This window comes from Schistocerca gregaria, chromosome 1 (assembly GCF_023897955.1).
Source record: "Schistocerca gregaria isolate iqSchGreg1 chromosome 1, iqSchGreg1.2, whole genome shotgun sequence".
Lineage (NCBI taxonomy): Eukaryota > Metazoa > Arthropoda > Insecta > Orthoptera > Acrididae > Schistocerca > Schistocerca gregaria.
The window spans coordinates 852,868,035-852,892,926 of NC_064920.1; the positions used below are offsets into that span (position 1 = coordinate 852,868,035).

The 24,892-nt window shown below is 36.5% G+C and overlaps 1 protein-coding gene across 1 annotated transcript in view; it reads right to left on the bottom strand.

Annotated features, from left to right (window-relative positions):
* LOC126278069 (uncharacterized) overlaps positions 1-24,892 on the bottom strand; it is a 381,643-nt gene that overhangs the window by 51,392 nt on the left and 305,359 nt on the right. Inside the window, exon 9 of the mRNA XM_049977941.1 lies at positions 6,018-6,110. Within this exon, the coding sequence (XP_049833898.1) occupies positions 6,018-6,110 (93 nt within the window). The remainder of the gene's footprint in view (positions 1-6,017; positions 6,111-24,892) is intronic.

Genomic DNA, 24,892 nt, shown 5'->3' on the forward strand with positions numbered 1-24,892 from the left:
ACAAATACTTTCACAAATAACTTCCTTACACTTAAATCTATACTCGATGTTAACAAATTTCTCTTCTTCAGAAACGCTTTCCTTGCCATTGCCACTCTACATTTTATATCATCTCTATTTCGGCCATCATCAGTTATCTTGCTCCCCAAATAGCAAAACTCATTTACTACTTTAAGTGTCTCATTTCCTACTCTAATTCCCTCAATGCCACCTGAGTTAACTTGACTACATTCCATTACCCTCGTTTTTCTTTTGTTGATGTTCATCTTATATCCTCCTTTCAAGACACTGTCCATTCCGTTCAACTGCTCTTCCAAGTCTTTTGCTGTCTCTGACAGAATTACAATGTCATCGGCAAACTCAAAGTATTTATTTTTTCTCCATGGATTTTAATACCTACTCCAAATTTTTCTTTTGTTTCCTTTATTGCTTGCTCAATATACAGATTGAATAACATCGGAGAGAAGCTACAACCCTGTCTCACTCCCTTCCTAACCACTGCTTCTCTTTCATGTACCTCGACTCTTACAACTGCCATCTGGTTTCTGCACAAATTGTAAATAGCTTTTCGCTCCCTGCATTTTACCCCTGTCACCTTCAGAATTTGAAAGAGAGTATTCCAGTCAACATTGTCAAAAGCTTTCTCTAAGTCTACAAATGCTAGAAATGTAGGTTTGCCTTTTTTAAATCTAGCTTCTAAGATAAGCCGTAGGATCAGTATTGCCTCATGTGTCCCAATATTTCTATGGAATCCAAACTGATCTTCCTCTAGGTCGGTTTCTACCAGTTTTTCCATTCGTCTGTAAAGAATTCATGTTAGTATTTTGCAACCATGACTTATTAAACAGAGAGGTCAGTAATTTTCACATCTGTGAACACCTGCTTTCTTTGGTATTGGAATTATTATATTCTTCTTGAAGTTGGAGGGTATTTCACCTGTCTCATACATCTTGCTCACCAGATAGTAGAATTTTGTCAGGACTGGCTCTCCCAAGGCTGTCAGTAGTTCTAATGGAATGTTGTCTACTCATGGGGCCTTGTTTTGACTCAGGTCTTTCAGTGCTCTGCCAAACTCTTCACGCAGTATCATATCTCCCATTTCATCTTCATCTACATCATCTTCCTTCCATAATATTGTCCGCAAGTACATCACCCTTGTATAGACCCTCTATATACTCCTTCCACTTTTCTGCTTTCCCTTCTTTGCTTAGAACTGGGTTTCCCAACTGAGCTCTTGATATTCATACAAGTGGTTCTCTTTTCTCCAAAGGTCTCTTTAATTTTCCTGCAGGCAGTATTTATCTTACTCCTAGTGAGATAAGCCTCTACATCCTTATATTTGTCCTCTAGCCATCCCTGCTTAGTCATTTTGCACTTCCTGTCAATCTTGTTTTTGAGATATTTGTATTCCTTTTTGCCTGCTTCATTTATTTTCCCCTTTCATCAATTAAAATCAATATTTCTTCTGTTACCCAAGGATTTCTACTAGCCCTCGCCTTTTTACCTACTTGATCCTCTGCTGCCTTCACTATATCATCCCTCAAAGCGAACCATTCTTCTTCTACTGTATTTCTTTCCCCCATTCCTGTCAATTGTTTCCTCACTGAAACTCTGTACAACCTCTGGTTTACTCAGTTTATCCAGTTCCCATCTCCTTAAATTGCCACCTTTTTGCAGTTTCTTCATTTTTAATCTACAGTTCATAACCAATAGATTGTGGTCAGAGTCCATATCTGCCGCTGGAAATGTCTTACAATTTAAAACCTGGTTCCTAAATCTCTGTCTTACCATTATATAGTCTATATGATACCTTCTAGTATCTCCAGCCTTCTTCCATGTATAAACCTTCTTTCATAATTTTTGAACCAAGTGTTAGCTATGAATAAGTTATGGTCTGTTCAAAATTCTACCAGATGGCTTCCTCTTTCATTTCTTACCCCCAATCCATATTCACCTACTATGTTTCCTTCTCTTCCTTTCCCCACTATCGAATTCCAGTCACACATGGCTATTAAATTTATTGTTTACATAAACTTATATGAACAATTAATGTAATTACAATTATGATCATGGGCATCTTAAAAAGATAAACAATTATTTGTATTTTATTTATGGAATATATGTTCCAAAGATAATTTTGCACCAATAGATTAATAATTGACACTATTTTCTTTGGTGCACGAGGTTAGAGATAAATATTTGTCTATGAGTGATTGGTTGTACGAGTTTGAAATGCAAGGATGGAGTACAAGTTATGTCTGTTATACTGATTTGTAGTGTGAAGTGAAATGACTGAAAATATATGAGTTAATGACCAGAAAGTCCACCAGTGTTGGCATGGTTTAGTAGATGGAACCCAGACATCCTCAGGTCTATCATGAAAAGCTACACAAAAAAAGGGTAATGAGCCTCAACTTACAACAAAGAAGAGGAAAAAAAGATGAGTGTTATTGATAAATCTGGTTATTCAAATTCTACCATTGCCATCTCTCACTGCACTGTGTCACTATCACAGTGTGGCAAGTACTGTGAAAATGTGACCAGCTGCCAAAATTAGTAAATTACTTCAAAGTTAATAAAGCAGCTTTGGCAACAAGAGGGTGGTGACAGCCAGAACACCCACAATCACCCAAACACCCAAATGTCTCACTGCAGCTCTGGGTGTATGTGTTCACATGTCTGTGTGCTTAAGTGTGTGAATGTGGAAGTGTTGGAGAAAGAGCAAGACCTTGAAAGCAAGTGCAAGTACTGTATTCTATTGGGAGTTTCTATGTGCCACACTTCAGTCAGCTAAGAGAGAGTAGTTTCATTGCCTTTATTTTACATACAAAGTCCATTTTGTAAATAGCAATCACAAAAGATAAATTGTAATAATATTACTAATGAACTATGCCTGCAAAAAATGTCCAGTGGCAAAATAACGAAAAATAAATTTCTCAAGTGGAATGTCAGATGCCTTAATCGGCCAGGTAGGTTAGAAAATTTAAAAAGGGAAATGGACAGGTTAAAGTTAGATATAGTGGGAATTAGTGAAGTCCGGTGGCAGGAGGAACAAAATCTCTGGTCAGTTGACTACGGGGTTATAAACACAAAATCAAATAGGGGTAATGCAGGAGTAGGTTTAATAATGAATAGGAAAATAGGAATGCGGGTAAATTACTACAAACAGCATAGTGAACACATTATTGTGGCCAAGATAGATATGAAGCCCACACCTACTACAGTAGTACAAGTTTATATGCCAACTAGCTCTGCAGATGAAGAAGAAATTGAAGAAATGTATGATGAAATAAAAGAAATTATTCAGATAGTGAAGTGAGATGAAAATTTAATAGTCATGGGTGACTGGAATTCGAGTGTAGGAAAAGAGAGAGAAGGAAACGTAGTAGATGGAGATGGATTGGGGCTAAGAAATGAAAGAGTAAGCTGCCTGGTAGAATTTTGCACAGAGCACAACTTAGCCATAGGTAACACTTGGTTTAAGAATCATGAATGAAGGTTGTATACATGGAAGAACCCTGGAGATACTAAAAGGTATCATATAGATTATATAATGGTAAGGCAGAGATTTAGGAACCAGGTTTTAAATTGTAAGACATTTCCAGGGGCAGATGTGGACTCTGACCACAATCTATTGGTTATGACCTGTGACTAAAACTGAAGAAACTGCAAAAAGGTGGAAATTTAAGGAGATGGGACCTGGATAAACTGAAAGAACCAGAGGTTGTACAGAGTTTCAGGGAGAGCATAAGGGAACAATTGTTAGGAATGGGGAAATCAATACAGTAGAGGCTTATCTCACTAGGGGTAAGATAGATACTGCCTACAGGAAAATTAAAGAGACCTTTGGAGATAAGAGAACCACTTGTATGGACATCAAGAGCTCAGATGGAAACCCAGTTATAAGCAAAGAAGGGAATGCAGAAAGGTGGAAGGAGTATATAGAGGGTCTATACAAGGGCGATGTACTTGAGTACAATATTATGGAAATGGAAGAGGATGTAGATGAAGATGAAATGGGAGATATGATACTGCATGAAGAGCACTGAAAGACCTGAGTCAAAACAAGGCCCCTGGAGTAGACAAAATTCCATTAGAACTACTGACGGACTTGGGAGAGCCAGTCTGACAAAACTCTACCATCTGGTGAGAAAGATGTATGAAACAGGCGAAATACCCTCAGACTTCAAGAAGAATATTATAATTCCAATCCCAAAGAAAGCAGGTGTTGACAGATGTGAAAATTACCGAACAATAAGTTTAATAAGTCATAGTTGCAAAATACTAACATGAATTCTTTACAGACAAATAGAAAAACTAGTAGAAGCCGACCTCGGGAAAGATCAGTGTGGATTCCGTAGAAATACTGGAACACGTGAGTCGAGGGGCATGAAAGGGAAGCAGTGGTTGGGAAGGGAGTAAGACAGGGTTGTAGCCTCTCCCCGATGTTATTCAATCTGTATATTGAGCAAGCAATAAAGGAAACAAAAGAAAATTCGGAGTAGGTATTAAAATCCACGGAGAAGAAATAAAAATGTTAAGGTTCTCCGATGACATTGTAATTCTGTCAGAGACAGCAAAGGACTTGGAAGAGTAGTTGAGCGGAATGGACAGTGTCTTGAAAGGAGGATATAAGATGAACATCAACAAAAGTAAAACTAGGATAATGGAATGTATTCGAATTAAGTCGGGTGATGTTGAAGTAATTAGATTAGGAAATGAGTCACTTAAAGTAGTAAAGGAGTTTTGCTATTTGAGGAGCAAAATAACCGATGATGGTCGAAGAAGAGAAGATATAAAATGTAGACTGTCAATGGCAAGGAAAGCGTTTCTGAAGAAGAGAAATTTGTTAACATCGAGTATAGATTTAAGTGTCAGGAAGTCGTTTCTGAAAGTATTTATATGGAGTGTAGCTATGTATGGAAGTGAAACATGGACGATAAATATTTTAGACAAGAAGAGAATAGAAGCTTTCGAAATGTGGTGCTACAGAAGAATGCTGAAGATGAGATGGGTAGATCACTTAACTAATGAGGAGGTATTGAATACGATTGGGGAGAAGAGAAGTTTGTGGCACAACTTGACCAGAAGAAGGGATCGGTTAGTAGGACATGTTTTGAGGCATCAAGGGATCACAAATTTAGCATTTGAGGGCAGCGTGGAGGGTAAAAATCGTAGAGGGAGACCTAGAGGTGAATGTACTAGGCAGACTCAGAAGGTTGCGTTGGTACTGGGAGATGAAGGAGCTTGCACAGGATAGAGTAGCATGGAGAGCTGCATCAGTCCAGTCTCAGGACTGAAGACTACAACAACAACAACAAATGACCATGTAAATATTAATTGATGCACTCAACCTTATAAAATGATTTACTTTCAATATTATGATTCCCTCCATTAGAACGAACGTTTTTTTACAGTATTCAGCAATTACATAATGGCAAACACTTGCAGTTATAAGCTTCAATAGTAATTCAGGCTACTATTATTACATGTTGAAGTTTTTTCAATGAATTATCAGCTAATTTCAGACTTTAAGCAGAAAATAAAATTACAGATACAATAAAGATATCAGTTTATAAACCAATTAACAGATGATGTTATGTGAGAATACTACTTGTATGAGATGTCACTGCCATAGTAGAGGTTCAAAGAAAGTGCTTCAAATTCTTTAAGTTAGTGACCTTTCAATGATTATAGTGAATCTTCTGAAACTGAAGTCGCAGAATGGAAGTGCATAATTGCTAGAATGTGTACCCAGGTCAGTTAGTGTCATTAATTTAAGACATCTGATACAAATTTTTTTTGAAAAATTTAAGTATTTATTACTTTTCAGTGGCTAAACCATTAAATGATTTTTTCTAGTTATTAAGTTACACAATATTAACATATGCTAACATTGACATATCCCCGGTTTATTGTACATTTTCCTAATTCTGTTGAAAAACTGCCACAATCTGCTGAATTATGACTTAAAACGTATTAAAATTTGGTAGTAAATAGTAACAAATGGTTGTTACCTTATACCTATCACATTCAACTGACAACATTTCAAGTGTCTCTTGCAGACTTCTTAGTTCTTTCTCTTTGGCCTCAAGAGTTTGGTTAGCATCCTGTTTGGAGAGAGAAGGTTATTCAGATCAATATTTTAATGTCCAGAACAATCAAAAGAGTGCAAGTTTAAATGAGTACAGAATGATGTGATTTTAAAATATTATTTTTTGAATGAAGATTCTACCACTATGAACAGATTTAATAAAAAGAAACATACAAAAATAAATCTGAAATAAATTTATCCACAAACAGTAGATATTACATTTATTCAGTTTATTTCATATATTCAAATAACATCCATAAACTAAATGTTCTGAGACAATAATAGGAAACAAAGTGTAGTCAAAAATTCACAAACATTATAGTGACTAAGTTATGGTTTACTACATAAGCTAACCATCACTCAATTATATTGAAATATACATTAAATATAATACTGTTACAAATTTGCTGAAACTGGTAACTCTATTGAGAAATACATTATATAATCTATTATAATTGTTAGGGCCAACTTCATGATGAGTCTGCAATGTAATTCTAACACATTGTTGCACAGGCACTATTTGTGTCATCTTGCGTGTATGAACTGAATGTATAAAGCACTTCTTGGAAGTGATCCGCTCCTCCCAAAAAAATTAGCGTATGACAAACAGTTGGACTGTGTGAACTATACTATTCTGATATAATTCAATTCCCAAAAACTTGGTTTATGAATTGAATGGTTTTATTGAGTGTGTGTACAGCAACACCTTATTGCTACTGGAAATAGTAAAAACTTTTTGATTACAGCATTGTGTAAACACTTCAGTGAGATGTGACTTTAGTAACTTTAGTGTTTCAATCACTGCTTATTTGGTTGATCAACTTTTCAGATGGCCTTATGAGTTTGAGTTGATCCCATTTGTGATCTTTTCACCCCATAAAAAAATAAAGATGATCACTAGGAATTGGACCAATGAGCTCTTTATCTGTTTATAGTGATGCTAACCTTTGGTGTGAGGAGACAGTCACAATGTGAAATAATACTCAACACACAATTAACATAAAATAAGAAATGTAATTGGATTGTAGGAACAGTCATATTACAGAAACAAAGCATACATCAGATATCAAACAGCAGAAATTAAATTTTTAAGCACAACCAATACAAAAGCACATGTGAAATATCAGCAAATGCCACCCTACAACATAATCAAAGAAGGTAGCTTTTTAGACAGATTCCACACAGTGCCCTGTCAATTACTGATTTTGTCACTCCCACACTGACCAAGCCCTAAGGTGTGCAGCACCAGGGGTGCCAGAATACTTAAATTTGACCTCAAGGCATGCACATGTGAAGACAGCCAGGCAAGGTGGGCTGGTGAATAACTCTGATGGATCCCTGCAGTCCTTTTGTGTGAAATTGAGGAATGGCACATCTGACTGGAATCACTGGGGTGGCAGTTCCTATTGCAGGAGCTCATAAGGGCATTCAGGGTAATGTTTGAAGATGTCAGAAGCTACCAAGTTGGTCTGATCTGCTCAATGGAAACCATGGTTGGTTTCCTTGGTGAAGAGTGTACAGGTTGGCGTATGGAGGCTGTAAAGGATAGTGTACAAGTACTGCATGGAGCATGATGTGGGAACAGTTTTTGTGAGACTTGTGTATGTACACTGGTTGAATATTCTGCTGTGATGCTGGAATGTTTCCAGAGCTTATGCACTGGGTTGGACAACTGCACCTTATTAGCTAGTGGAATGGGTGCTGGAAATTATGCCGGAATCTGTGCTGGTTCTCTATATACCATCTGTGCTGATGAGTAAGCAATATCAGTCTTCAGTGTTGTTTGTAGATCTAGCCAGTGACAATGTATACATTCAAGAATCTTCTTGACGTGTCAGTGTGGCATTATGAAGAGGGAGGTGCCCAACTAAATCAATGTGGAGAAACCTGAGTAGCATTGTAAATGTCAGGAATTGGCCAACCGTAGTGTGCAAATGGCATCTCTGGTGTCAATAGTCTATAGACAAGGAAAGCTACGACAGGTACACCAGGTATGCACTTATCTTCATTCAGTGCAACTCCATGGGTATATAGCCCGCTTTGTACTTTATTCAAATGTTTCTCGTGGTCCTGAGATTTTTGTGAAAATTCAGACATGTCATCAAGATACGCAAAGCAGTAAGGTAATCTCCTCAGTAGACTGTCTGAAAATGGTGCAAAGTGTGAGCAGCATTTTCAATAACCAAATGGTATAACCCAAATTCAAATAGCCCAAATTCAAATAGCCCAAACAGGACAGTCTCTGCACTCTTTAAGTATGTCAGACATTGAAATATGTTCTGAATGTAAGCTGTATGACAGTCTAACATGCTGAAAACTTTTGCCAAAGCAGTGAATTCTTAAATCCTGGATGTGTGTTAGGGGGTATCTGTCTAGGACAGTTCTGATGTTCAGTGCCCAATAGTCACCACAGAAATGATATGACCCACAAAGATGATATGACCCATTTTTCTTACACACAAGGTGCAGTGGAGAGGACAGTGCATTGTCAGATAGGCAGGCGACTCTTTCTTGTGATATGTTGTTGAAGACAGCCTTAGTCTTGCATAGACAATCGGGTGCTATTCAATGAATATTTGAGAAAACTGGCAGACCCAGTGTTGTCTGGATGGGGTGTACTGATATGTGTTTGACCACACCCTAATTTGCTGCAGGTTGCAGTGACTCAGAGGCTGTAGAAAAGAATGAAGAAGCAACTACTTGTTATTGTGCTGTGAGCTATTCTGTTGCTTTCTGAGTAACCTGAAGGTAGGACCCCACTTCCAAGCCACATCCTCCAGAACTTTGTTCTCTCTGTGTAATTTGTTTGATTCACACCTATTTGCTTCAGTTTTCTCCTCCAAGTTAAAAATAGCCATTTGCAGGGTGCTGTGATAATGCTCCAACTATCTCCTGTTGTCCTCCAGACTAGGTTTGCTGTCCACACTGCAGTAGACACAAGACTTTTGTTGTCCCTTGACTATGGGAATAATGGGGCCATTGAGGCTATGGACAAGTTGTATGTTGTGCAAGTCTACAATCAATGTACTTTCCTTAAGGAAATCAGTGACTAGAATGGGTTGGTCAATGTCGATGGGCACAAAGGTCCACCCACACTTGGTAGAGTCCACTGTTGTTAGTCCTTTTCTTTTTTTGCAGGGTTGTTGTTTGTTGATGGCTTTCAAGGGAGCTACATTCGTGTGTTTGGCATATGGAAGGGAACCAACAATCAGCGTGCCATCAGGTCCAGTGTGGACTAAAAACATCAGCCCTGTAGAGTGATAAGAAATGAATAGCCTTTGTGATGCAGCATGTCTGACCATTGCTTGGGGAGGCCACTTGCGTGCTGTAACATCATTCTTAGTTGTGTGCAGCTTGTGTCTCCCAACATCGGCTTGTGCAGGTAGGCACTGTTTGCTGTCACCACGATCTGTCACACCTAAAATTCACCACAAGAGGCATTTGAGTGACAGCACCATGCTTTTCACTAAATAGTTTGAAATCCAAAATGCCTGTGGAACCAGTAACACACTGTCCAGTTAGGTTCCTTGTGTCTGAGTTTTGAAGGGCAGGTAGTTTGTAAGACTGGGTCATCTGCTACTGTGTTCCACAACTGCAAAATCTGCAGTTGTTTATGTAGCTTCCCAAAGGGGGCGTGGAGAGACAGAATCATCCCTTACATAGGAGTACTCATATTAAACAATGCATACATGGATACTACACACCAAAAATTGACTTGGTTACCACAAAAGACACAACAGCACCTGTGTATCATCAGTAAATGCCAACCAACAATATAATCAAATAAAGTAGTTTTATTATGAAAATCTGCACATGGTGCACTGTCAGTTATCAGTTCTGTCACTCCCACTGGCCCTATACTGATGTTTGTGGAGCCCTGATACTACGTTCCTTCACTGTAACCTCGTTGCTCCATCCGTTGTACTCTACTGATGTAATGCAAGGTATGAGTGGAAATGTTGTACAGCAGTTGAAGGGAAGTTTTGACTTTTGAATTTATCAAGTAGAATATTAAAGTCAATGGTGTTGAACACTTTGCTGAAATCCAAAAAGGGATAAAAGCCTGTTACAGTTTGTCAGTTGCTCTTATAAAGCAGATCACATGCTGTGATTTTTCTGGAAATCAGACAGGTATTCATCCAGGTCATGTGATGTTATGTAATTTGTAAGTTGATTGTGAACAATGTATTTTGAAGTTTTAGGTAATGCTGGTAGAATGCAAATGTGTCTGTACTCAGAAAGTTCTTTACATCTTTATGTTTTGCATCCTTCTGTGTTAGCCAAGTAGACATGTGGGTGTGCTGACATAGAAGAACAAAACAGCCACAGCCTGCGCTGAAGTAGAGAAGCTTCTGTTTCATTTGTCACACTCAAACATTGTCTTTGTGAACATTTCACACCACTATGATTTGCTGCATTGGTCTAGTGTAAAGGAGGAGATTAGTGCTGCTAATGAACATTTTTTGAGTATTTGCAAACAGTTCAAAAATGTCTGTGTTGTTGACATTAATAGCATTGGGCACAGATTTCACACCACACATGGACTTCACTTGAATGGCCTAGGGAAGCAAATTGTGATGTAGAAATTATTGAAAGAAATCAAGAGACACAAACATGCGTCTGCAGTACCTGCAACATCACAAGTGCCAGTAACAGCTGATACAACTGAACTAGTAGCAGCAGTAGCACCACAACCACCACTAACAGCAACAACAGGAGCAGCAACAACAACAGGACCACATCAGCAGCAGCAGTAGACTTGATACAAATAGTAGAATTGTCACCAGTAACAGCAACAAAACCAACATCAGCAAAAATAGCAGATCAGACATCAGCAGTACCAGTAGCATCAGTAAAAGAAACAAAGACAGCTACCATTCAAAGAATCATATCTGTATCAACACCAACAAACAGCCACAACAACAGTTGTAGGTGCACAACACTGCTTAAGGAAGAGCCAAAGGCAACGTACATCAACTCCACTTAATATGGATTTTTTATGTCTGCAAACATGAAACAAGATCTTGTCACCACCTCTATCTAGATAGAAAGAACAATGCAAAGACGCAAAAAAGTATATTTTATAATGGGATAAAACTGTATAACAAATTACCACAGGAAATTAAAGAAATAAATTAGTCCCTCACTTTCAGACAAAAGCTTAAAACCTTCTTAATAAGTAAAAGTCATTTTACTGTAAAAGAATATTTAACATAGAAGTAGATTATTAGCAACATATGTCATTATCACCAAAATAAAATAAATAAATAAATAAAACAAGAAAAGGAGAAGATTGTGACAAATCAGCCTGTAAGCTTGCAGATAAGTGACAAAAATCAGGAAAAAAGCAGAACATTACCAGGTAATGACAAAAACAAAATATCTGATCAAAGATTATCCATGAAAAGATTGCAGAAGAATTGAACATCAATTGAGAAATGGTTCATCAGATAATAACTGAAGATCTAGGTATGAGAAAGATTTGTGCAAAAATGGTCCCCAAAAATCTCACACCACAACAGCGAGAAACATGGAAAAATGTGGCAGCAAATCTGTTAGAGCAAACAAAAATCAATCCAGAATTGTTGATCTCTGTTACCGCTGGTGATGAAAGTTGGTTTTTTCGGTATGATCAAGAGACAAAATGCCTAGGTTCGCAATGGTGCTCAAAGGAATCACCCAGACCAAAAAAAGCTCACATGTCAAAGTCAAAAGTGAAATGGATCTTGTGTGCTCCTTTGATTTCAAGGGAATTGTTCATAAACAATGAGTACCTCCTTGTCAAAGAGTTAACCAATATCATTACAAAGAAATTTTAGAAACATTTCATAAAAGAATTCTTTGTGTCCATGTCAGCATTGCTGATAATTTGTTTTTGCATCACGATAATGCACCATCCCATATTGCTCTGTCAGTACAGCAATTTTTAACCTCAAAACAAATTTCAATACTAACACAGCCACCTTATTCACCAGATACTTCCCCATGCAACTTTTTTCTATTTCCAGTAGTCAAAATGGCGGTCAGGGGACACCATTTTCAAACAACACAAGGTGTCCAAAACACTCTGACAAGGATCTTGGAGGATATTACAGAAGATAAGTTCCAGAAATGTTACCATCAATGGCAGAAGCATTGGAAAACGTGTGTGCAATCAGAAGGGAACTACTTTGAACGAGACAACACTAAAATTGACTACAACAGTAAGCAACATTTTTTTCACATTCGTCTCATTACATTAGTGTCGCACCTCATATAATACAAGAATGTGTAATGATATTCATTTAATAAACAAGGCTAATGCACAAAACAAACAAATGATGAAGGTACAAAAGCATATAACAAACTTCTAGCACATATAAAAGCAATGAAAAAATTGCCGCATTTAAGGAAGTAATATTCAAGTATTTAATGACCAACTGCTAGTACTGTGTAAACAAATACCTAGCAGCAAGTAATTATATTTATGTACTACGTTGCTAAATGACAATAGCATTTCGAGTCACATGTTCACTATGATCGGAATTAGTAGACTGAACAGAATTGCTAGAACCAAAATGTGTTTTTGTTTAAAGCTTAACAAAGTAATCCATGAAAAATACTTTTTATGTAATTAATCAAAGTTGTATGTACAGTTTTTAATGCATGATTGTGTAGGGCACTGCTGTGAACCCTTGTATTTGTGGGATACTGCATACCTTTATATATTGGTGTGTGTGTGTGCGTGTGTGTTTGTGTGTATGTGTGTGTGTGTGTGTGTGTGTGTGTGTGTGTGTGTGTGTGTGTGTCTGTAGGACATTGATAGTTCGATCGTGGGTTCAGGTATATGTTTTTTATTTGGTAAATGCAGTCCCGGTGATATGGTATCTAGCAACTGCAGCAGGACCTCTAGAGAACACCTGCACTTAACGTACTACAATTGTAGAAATGGAAGATTGGTCAGCTTTGAAGGAAGCCCTTTTCAGGTTGTGAGCATGTATTTATTCACAGATGCAAAACCTGTTTTCTTCGTACCCTCCTCTAATGGTCCCATAGATTAGTACCAGCTATTATTGTTGCCTTGTTCAGGCCCATTACATTTCATTAGGGCCTTAGGACACCAGTAGGACTAGCAACATGCTTCGCAAATAATATCCAAACTCGTTTACTATTTGTATGTGTTATCACCATGGTCCCACTAATTATGTCTTTCAACATTGATTCAGGTAACCACATTCTGTTTAGTTCATATCTCAATGCTTTGTTATTATTATTATTTTTCTGTTGATGGGATTATGGAAACATCACGTCTATTACCATTTGAGAAACAATGTAATGCGAAATGAAACATTTCACAATTAGTGGTGTGGGGATGAATCATGCAGAACAATATCTGTCAGAGGGGTAATACGCATTAGGTGAAACAGCATGTTTATACTGTTTATACTGCATCCACTGTCTACCAGACAGGGACTAATTGCATGCACAGTAACGCACCCATGTCAGACTCCAATGTACATGCGTACACGGTGTAACATGCAATAAGTCATTTGGACCATGTATATTCTCAAATATATGGGCCAATCATTTTTTGATCTTGTTTTAAATGTTTTAAACCCACTGTATAGTAGTATACAAACTTAGGTCGCTATGCAAAGACTTTGAGAAGGAAGATCAGGTAATTACAATTGGGTGAGGAGGAAACAGCCAGGCTATGAATCCAAGATATAGTATTACGAGTGACCTGGATAAAATAGGAGCAGAAACTGGGCACACGAATGTGGGGTTTGTGGAGGTCTTTCAGCGCCATGATCAGCTGTGGGTAAACACTGCTGTAAGGTGTGTTAACACTGAGCTCAATGGGATGCTGCAGACATAGGCAAAGTCTCATATGAGTGTTGTTTTAGTTGATGCTATTGGTAGGTGGAGTTACACTACGCATGGCCTGCACCTTAATAGGAAGGGGAAAGATAAGTTAGCTTTTTTATTAGCAGATAATGTAAGGGGGCCACAGTCATACAAGGGGTGATCCCTCTGGTTATTGGAACCCGGCATACAGGTATTTTACTTTAAAGCCAGATTCCAGACAGACAACAACCAAGGTAAACAGAAGAAAAGAAACTTCATGCACAGAAAATAGGGCTAAAGCTAAGGGTGGTATCAACTTACTTCACCAAAATGTCAGGGGAACAAAAAGTAAAGTAGATGAGCTGATAATTGGTTTAGATGGTCTCAAAAATAAGAATGAGATTGATATACTTTTTCTGTCTGAGCACCATGTAACTGTGGGGCTGAAAAATGCAGTATAAATGGGTTTAATTTAGCATCCTACACTTTTAGATGTAGTATGGATAAAGGAGGAGTTACCATTTTCATAAAACAAGGGTATAAATACAGAACTGTTGCAGAAAGCAAATTTTATGTTGATCAGCATTTTGAGGTCTGTGCATGTGAACTTCAGCTAGATAATGTTGTGTTGATATTAGCAACAGTGTGCAGGTCTCCACTAGGAGATTGGGAGCTATGCATAAAAAAGTTTGACTCCCTATTATGCTGTCTGTCAGACAAAAAGAAAAAGTTATTAATCTGTGTTGATTTCAGTGTTAACTTCCTAAGCAACTCTGATAGGAAAAGTGAAATAGAAGTGTTGTTAACAATATATAACATATATCAGTGATCAATTTCCCTACACGTATAGCTCAGGACAGTGGTACTCTAATAGATAATGTATTTGTACAGCAAGAGAATGTAGAACAAACACATGCTTTCCCTGTGGTAAATGGACTATCTGACCATAACTTCATTTAATTTATTATCACCCTTTTCATCATTTACATGATATAGGAATTGTCATAATACTGTCCACAATATGCACAGCAGAATATTACAAATTTCTATCAAACACACAAAATTAACATTACGTTGAAAATTAAAACATTAAATTAAAACACATAAAATTAACATAATATAATATGTTGAAAATTAAAAAATTGAATTAATGTGTTGTTCTTTTACATGCTCTTTTAACATGTACTGTATGTGATGGATTTATATATATTTAGTACATTTTTGAAAACACATATTGCACATAATTTTAGAGTTAAAAAAGTATAAATGAGACATAGAATGGACAATGAGAACAACATGATATTGACAACACAACTATCAGTTAGTGATTTAAGGATTCAAAATATTCCTCTATGCTACAAAAACATTTATTTATCATAACATTTTTAAATTTTGACTTAAACTTTCCTTCATATTCTGTTCCCCTGATGCAGAGTGGCAGAGCATTATAAAGCTTTATTCCATAGTAGCTTACATGGTTTTTTAGTTTTTGTTTTTCTTGTTCTTCCTACATGCAGATTCTTACAGTTACATGTATTGTAGTCATGAAGATCTGAATTTACACGTAAACTACTCAAGTGGTTTCTTGTATGCAGTAAGCTTTTTCATATGTACAAAGATGGTACTGTAAGTATGTTTAGCTGCAAGAACAAGGGCTTGCAATGTGTTTGTGGGGGACTGTGTGTAATAATTCTAATGGCCCTTTTCTGTACTTTAAAAACCTCTTCCAAGTGACATTCAGTTGCAACCCAGAATGTTACCCCATAGGATATAATAGAATCGAAATAAGCCACATACACTAATCTTGAACACACTGCTCTGCAAACTCTAGAAATTATTCTCAGTGCAAAATATGCTGAATTAAGTTTTTTGGATATGTATGTGGCATGGTCTTTCCAGCTCAAGTGCCGATCAATGTACATGCCCAAAAATTTTGTAGACCAGACTTTCTCTATTTCATGGTTACTCATTGATATATGGTGATCATCCTTCTTATTTACTTTACCATACTGTATGTAATTTGTTTTATTTAAATTGAGTGTTAACTTATTAGTAAAAAGCCACTGTTGCACTCTCTTCATAACCTTTTCAGCTGTCGTGAATAAGGGTTTGCTGTCATCACTTATAATTATGCTTGTATCACCTGCAAATAACATAATTTTTGATGATCTGTTGGGCCTTTCAATGTCATTTATATGCTTATTCTGAGATGAGGTGAGTTCCACAACCTGAGCTCTATCTTGGAGATAGGATTCAAACCATTTCCTCCAGTTCCTCTGATGCCTATTGCCTCCAGTTTGTCAAGGAGAATTTAATGACCTACTGTATTGATGGCCTTGGAAAGATCTAGGTTGATTCCTACCACACACTTGTTATTGTCTAAATTTCTAATAATTTCTTCCATATAAGCCTGTATAGCTGTTTCTGTGCTGTGACCTGTATGAAAACCATATTGATTACAATTTAGAAGATTGAAGGTGTCAAGGCAGCTTATGAATAATTTTCATTACAACTAATTGACTTACAAAACCTAACAGGATATACAGTTCAGAAACCATTAAGCAAAAGTGTGATGGTACTCAACTGGGTATCTATAGATCACTTCAGAGAAAGATTAAGAAATGTCAACTGGGAAGATGTATATAATGAGCCAAATGCTAATGATAAATACAGCACATTTCTTTATAAATTTGTATCCCTTTTTGAACATTGTTTTCCAAAGAAAATTACTAAATGTAACACCACAAACTATTCAAATAAACCTTGGATTACTACAGGTATTAAAGTGTCTTCAGAAAGAAAAATAAAACTGTACAAGACAGCAAGAACTAGTAAAGATCCCGAAGTAATTTTACACTATGAAAATTATTGTAACATACTGAGAAAAGTTGTAAGGAAATCAAGAAATTTGTATGTTAGAGAAGAAATTAATGACTCCAGCAATAAAATCAAATCAATATGGAATGTTGTTAGAAGGGAGACAGGAAAAGTAACCACTGGGATAGGTCTTATTACTAACAGAGAATGAGACCATCTTAACCAACAGTACACAGGTAGCCAACGTATTTAACAATCAATTCTTAAGTGTAGGAGAAAAAATTGGTGAGAACAGTTCAAAAGAAAAAGCCAGGCAGTACATAGAAGAGTCAGATTTGAACAATTTTAGTCAGATTAAATTTCATCTAATAATCTTTTGTGAAATAAGGAAAATTATTAAATCTTTGAAAAATAAATGTTCTGCTGGTGTAGATGACATCTCTAAAAAGTTATTAAAACAATGTGGAGCAATTACAGCTGATGTATTGAGTCACATATGTAATGCATCACTGACTAAGAGTATTTTTCCAGGCAGGTTAAAATATGCCATCGTCAGGCCCTGTCTACAAAAAGGGGGAAACCACAGATGTCAATAATTACCGGGCAGTATCCTTGCTTACAGCATTTTCAAAAATCTTTGAGAAAGTAATGTACTCAAGAGTGGTTAGCCATCTCAACAGTAATGGGATACTTTGTAAATCACAGTTCGGAATTCAGAAAAGGTGTTCCACAGACACAACAAAATACAATTTCACTGTCCACATATTAGAGTCTTTAAATAGTAAAATGTCACCAGTAGGAATATTCTGTGATTTATCCAAAGCATTTGATTGTGTGACCCATGACATTATGTTAGAGAAATTACAATTCTGTGGTATAAATGGAACAGCATATGAGTGGTTTAAGTCACAACTACAAAAAAGGAAGCAAAAAGTCTCTTTATATGCTTCAAGTGATTTAAAGGAGTTTCCACTTCATCTAACAGGGGTAAAATTACATTAGGTGTTCCACAAGGCTCGATAATGGGTCCTCTCCTGTTTTTGAAATATGTGAATGACCTCCCTTCTTATGTGAAGCAAAATGCTGAACTGACACTGTTTGCTGATGATACAAGCATAATTACTAATCCAGTAAAAGAAAGTCCAATAGAAAATGATACAAATAAGGTCTTTGGAAAAGACCTTTTCTGCAAACGGGCTTGCTCTGAACTTTGAAAAAACACAGTACATCCAATTTTCTGCTGCAAAAAGTATAACTCCTTCAATAAACATAACACATCAACAGAAGTCAGTAGCCAGGGTGGAGCATACTAAGTTTTTGGGTGTACATATAGATGAGAATCTTAATTGGAAAATCCATATTTTGGATCTCCTAAAGTGACTAGACTCAGCAACTTTTGCAATCAGAATAATTGTCAATTTTTAGGATGTACAAATTATTAAGCTAGCATACTTTGCATTCTTCCACTCTCTGATGTCATAAGGAATAATATTCTGGGGCAACTCAACGCTTAGGCAAAAGGTAATCACTGCACAAAAGAAAGTAGTTACAATAATGTGTGGAGTTCATAGTCACATATCTTGTAGGCATATCTTTAAAAGGTTAGGAATTCTTACAACTGCTTCACAGTACATTTACTCAGTACTGAATTTATTTCTCAACAGCATGGACGAGTTTAAAATCAACAGAGACATTCATGATTACAATACCAGAGAAAAGAAAGACCTACACTACCCTTTACTTAACCTATCTTTGGCACAGAAAGGGGTAAAATATGCTGCTATAAAACTTTCTGATAAATTACCAGATGAAATAAAGTGTCTGACAGACAGCTGTAATAGTTTCAAAACAAATTGAAATAAAAGAAGAAAAAAAAAGAGCCTTGTTTCCTGTGCGCATTTCTTGTGCATTTGACACGTTCCTCATCACAACAGTTTCCCATGTTGTTGATCAATGGAACACGTAACTAAGTAATTAACTAAGTGTCATCTATGTTATTTCATGTCATCCTACAAGATTTCCAAATCTCCAATACAATCTGGATTGCAGACAGAAGAAATCTGAGCAACGGATTGGAAGAGATCCTTAAAAAACAAGATGAGTGTTTTTCTTTAAATCTACCACTAAACCCAGCCAATATTTTTACTCTACAAACATTTATTACAATTAATGGTCATCCTGTTGTCTGTAACGAAGGAGGTCATTAAAATGTATTGAGGTTTCACATTGTAAACCTCTAAACCAGTGTGACAAATGTATGGCATACACAAACAATGAATATGTGGATATGCTTCTGGTTCTTGGTGCATCTGATAACTGGGCCATTTGTGAATAAACTGCTAGAAATCATCATCAACGGCATCCAGATAAAACTATGTTTCATCATCTGGTTCTGTGCCTTCGGGAGTCAGGTTTCCTCCTTCCAGCATCGCATGACTGAGATTGTCCATGGGTTCACCGTGCTCCAGCTACTGAGGAAACTAGTCTGGAGGTCATACACCAAGAACCTCAGCAAAGTGCACATAGGATAGCAAGGCAGCTGCATGTCTGACAGCACACCCCTGTCATTATGCTTTCACACAACACCTGCATCGTGCAGATCGCCACCAGCAGGTGAAATTCTGTGAATGGTTCCAACAGCAACAGGAAGCCAACAATGACTTCATGAACACTGTACTATGGTCAGATGAAGCAGCATTGGGTGAGATATGTTTGGACCCCTACATGTTTGCCTGACCAGTTGACTGCATGAAGGTATCATGCATTCCTCTCAAACTACTTGCCTGGTGTGTTGGGAGATGTTCCACTAAATGTTCAGTAGAGGATATGGTTCAAACATGGTGGTGCACCTACACACTCTCAAATTAATGTGTGGGAGCATTATAACAGAAGATTTCCAGGGAAATGGCTCAGACATGGAGATAGAATTGTATGGCCGCCACATTGTTGCACAACATTTGAATAAGCAGTGAGGTCACTTTGAGCATCTGTTGTTCTGAGGACAGTGTATTCTGTTGTGAAGGTCATAAAGTCATTAATATGGAAATTATAATTGTCACTGGTTGCTAATGTGTGACATCTGTGAGCTCACATTACATGTAGCATAAATGGCAAATAGATGTTATGTTATTGTACTGTGCTATAATATTAAGCATTTCAAAATTGACATTGTTTCTGTAGTTATTCTGACCTATGACAAGTCATTTGCTTCAACTGTCTATTTCTTATTTGTCTAATCACGTATTTCTTATGGTCAGTGTTACAAAATGTTGTAAATTTAGGATACAAGAGATCTAAGAAACGGCAGATATTACAGCATAAAATGTCAGAAAGAAATCAAACAAAAAAAAAAAAAAAAAAGAAAAAACTACAACCTCCTGTACAATAACCCAAAACTCTATACAGTGCAGCAACTGAACAACACGACTATTGATTGCTGACAGAGGTAGTTGCCATATCTGTGGTTAGAATATTGCCGGACTAAACTTGTTTTCCTGCCGGATGTCATCGCCGGACAAAATAATGTGAGACATTTCTTTATCACTGGGATCTGAGGAGATGTGCTGCAAAGCCTGGGTGCATGAATTTTGCAACACCCTGTATAAAGGGATAGATAAAAATGCTACTCACCAAGTGGCGGCACAGGAACAAACACAATAAAGGATTTAACTTTTACAAGCTTTTGGAGCCAGTGACTACTTCTTCTGGCAGAAAGGCACAGGTAGTTCCAGTCTTCAAGAAGGGTTGTCGAGCAGATGTGCAAAACTATAGACCTGTATCTCTGACGTTGATCTGTTGTAGAATTTTAGAACATGTTTCTTTGCTTGAGTATCATGTCGTATTTGGAAACCCAGAATCTACTCTGTAGGAATCAACATGGATTCCAGAAACAGCGATCATGTGAGACCCAACTCGCTTTATTTGTTCATGAGACCGAGAAAATATTAGATACTGGCTCCCAGGTAGATGCTATTTTCCTTGACTTCCGGAAGGCCTTCGATACGGTTCTGCACTGTCACCTGATACACAAAGTAAGACCTACAGAATATCAGACCATCTGTGTGGCTGGATTGAGGAGTTTTTAGCAAACAGAACACAGCATGTTGTTATCAATGGAGAGACGTCTACAGACGTTAAAGTAACCTCTGGCGTGCCACAGGGGAGTGTTATGGGACCATTGCTTTTCACAATATATATAAATGACCTAGTAGATAGTGTGGGAAGTTCCATCCGGCTTTTCGCGGATGATGCTGTAGTATACAGAGAAGTTTCAGCATTAGAAAATTGTAGCGAAATGCAGGAAGATCTGCAGTGCATAGGCACTTGGTACAGGGAGTTACAACTGACCCTTAACACAGACAAATGTAATGTATTACGAATACATAGAAAGAAGGATCCTTTATTGTATGATTATGTGATAGTGGAACAAACACTGGTAGTAGTTACTTCTGTAAAATATCTGGGAGTATGCATACGGAACGATTTGAAGTGGAATGATCATATAAAATTAATTGTTGGTAAGGCGAGTACCAGGTTAAGATTCATTGCGAGAGTCCTTCGAAAATGTAGTCCATCAACAAAGGAGATGGCTTACAAAACACTCATTCAACCTGTACTTGAGTATTGCTCATCAGTGTGGGATCCGTACCAGATCGAGTTGATGGAGGAGATAGAGAAGATCCAAAGAAGAGCGGCACGTTTTATCACAGGGTTATTTCATAACCGTGATTGCGTTACGGAGCTGTTTAGCAAATTCAAGTGGCAGACTCTGCAAGAGAAGCGCTGTGCATCGCAGTGTAGCTTGCTCACCAGATTTTGAGAGGGTGCGTTTCTGGATGAGGTATTGAATATATTGTTTCCCCCTTCTTATACCTTCCGAGGAGATCATGAATGTGAAATTAGAGAGATTCAAGTGTGCATGGAGGCTTTCAGACAGTTGTTCTTCCCGTGAACCATACGCAACTGGAACCAAAAAGGGAGGTAATGACAGTGGCACGTAAAGTGCCCTCCGCCACACACTGTTCGGTGGCTTGCGGAGTATAAATGTAGATGTAGATGTAGATCAGTAAGCTGTGCTGCAGCTTTTCTCCTATCTCTTCCAGTTTTCATCAGTGTGTGTTTATCATATAAATTATTCAGGCTCAATGAAACTGGTTAGATTTAAATGAAACAGAATACAGAACAGTGACTTTTTCTTATTATTTGTATGTGCTTATAACGTTTAATCATTTGAGTCTTTTTAAACCTACATGATACTTATTAATTATAATTTCTTATTGCCTTATTTTCCTATGTATTACTAGTTAATATTTTCCCACTCATCACATTTCCGCTGTTTATGTTTCTGTTTTTCTTTTTTATTAAACACATATATATGAAACCTGTGCTATTTTCTTTATTCCTCATGCAATATGTAAGTCGTTTCGTGTACTGTAGACTCATTTTTCACAAGTTTCAGTTGAAATCAGTCAAAATATTTTCTGTCCTGTATTGCTCTTTGTTCCAGAGTAATAGCATTCTCAGAAACAATACTTAGTTTTATTATCTCTAAGTTACTCACCATCATATGCAGTTAATCATCTAAGAACATGAGATAGTAAAACTAAGAAAGTTCTGTTCAACATTTAACATTTTATGAGCCTAAAGAAATAATGGTTAGTTTGGTAACACAAATAGCACACTGTCAAAGTTGCAGTTCAAATTTCTGACGGGTTCTGATATTGAGAAGGTTATCTACACATACAGTGAAAATGTACTTATGTATTATTTATTAGACAAAAAATTGCATGCAACTGGAATATTTTGTGATCTGTCAAAGGCATTTGACTGTGTAAATCACAATATCCTTTTATGTAAATTAGAATATTATGGTGTAACAGGAAATGCTGCAGAATGGTTCAAATCTTGTATCTGTGGCAGGAAAAAAAGGGTGTTTTTAGGAAAGCTATCAGGCATTATCCAACTGGGAACTAATTACATGTGGGGTTTCACAAGGTTCCATCTTAGGGCCCATACTTTTTCTTGTGTATATCAATGACCTTTTATCAGTAGGATTACCAAATGCCAACTCTGTTTTGTTTGCCGAAGATACAAACATTGCAATAAATAGCAAATCAGGTGTAGTCTTAGAAAGATTGGCCAATAAAATATTTGTGGACATTAACCACTGGTTCCTAGCCAATTCTTTGTCACTAAACTATGAAAAAACACACTGCATGCAGTCCAGAGCTTGTAAGGGGTGCCCCACAAGTATATACCTAGCATATGATGACAATCAGACAGAAGCATTAAATTCTTGGGATTTCAACTTGATGATAAATTCAATGAGAAGAACACACCACTGAACTGCTGAAGTGTCCTGACAAATCTCTATTTGCAATGCAAATTGTGTCAGACATAGGGGATATATGAAAATGAAAAAGATCGCATACTATGCTTACCTTCATTCCATTATGTCATATGGGAATATTTTTTGGGGCAATTCATCAAGCCAAGCTAAAGTTTTCCAGGCACATTAATGTGCAATAAGAGTTATAAGTGGTGTGAGCCCAAGAACTCCTGCAGAAGCCTGTTTTGGGAGCTAGGTATACTAACTACTGCTTCCCAATATATTTATTGATTGATTGATTTATTTATTTATTTATTCAGCAGCCATTTGATGTAATACATTTGATACATATTGTATCTTTACATATAGGCATTGTCATGTTTTACATTGAAGTTGAGAATACATTACAATTTCACATATACATCTTCAAATTGATACTATTATAAAAAGTGATAATGATACATGTTAAAATCCCATAGGTTAATAATCATAATAGTCTACAATTATACAAGTTTATAATCATACATTATTTATTCATACTTTTGCTGTAGTCGAAATATCCCTTTATTGAATGAAAAGGGTTTACTTATACAGCTTCAAATTAACAATATTATAAAAAGTTAATAATAATTCCTTAATGAAAGTTGCCATTAAAAATGTATCAGTTTTTCAAACCAACAACTCAATTTAGGGGATCAATAAAATAATCTTCACAAAGATTTAAAGCCACTTACTCTTGTACAAAAAGATGTGCACTATTCAGGAACACACATTTTCAATAACTTGCCAGCAGCCATAAAAAGCTTAACAACCAATGAAATTCAGTTTAAGAGAAGCCTAAAGGATTTATTGGTAGCCAACTCCTTCTACTCCATTGATGAATTTCTCATGAATTTCTCAGTAGAACCAAATGATTCTGCACAATTTCCATGAAGTAATGTGTTCATTGTAAATAAGTATTGTAGTAGTTCTATTATATGTTTATTACCTTATAAATAAATAAAATATTTAAAAAAAAAACAGTTTCAAATTCAGTGTATTAATACAGTCATAGTAAACAAGTGTTTCTAAAGTAATTCTCTCATACAGTGTTCATAAAAAAAATTATAATCATTCCACTTGTGACCTGTGGAAGGTACATTACTTATTTGTTGTTTCAGTTGTAAATATTTGTCATGTATTATTGTTTTTCTGTATTATTATTTTTATGATATGTTCTAAATCCTGGAGAACCTCCTCACTATGTATCAATTGGAATGAAAGTAAATATAATCTAATCTAAAAACATAGCTCAAGACCTCCTACCCTACCACTAGTGAATATGTACACTTGCAATGACACAGAGGACAAAAGATTCAGTTACCTTAATATCATTAAGTAATGTCTTCCTGTACCTCCCACTACATGGGCAAAAAAAAAAAAGAAATGACTGACATTACAATTATCTATATTGCAAAGTATATAAGGCGAACATCTATGTCAGATTAGAGAAAATTTATTTGAATGATGCAACAATTTTAATTCTTAATTTTTGTAAGAGAGTAAATGTTGAAACTTAATGCACAATAGTAAAAAGAGTATAATTTATTTTTAACAGAATGGGAAACACAGCAATACCTCACTCAACACAACAGATTTATAAACAATTTTTATTATTTATTTATTCTTTGCCCATGGACTCCAGCTGAAAATCCAGCTGAGAGTATTGGGTGTGTCATACAATAGGTTATTAACATCAAACTTGATTTCATTATATATAAATGAAACAATTAAACAGAAATAGTCTACAAGCATACAAGTATTACATGTTTCACATTATACATACA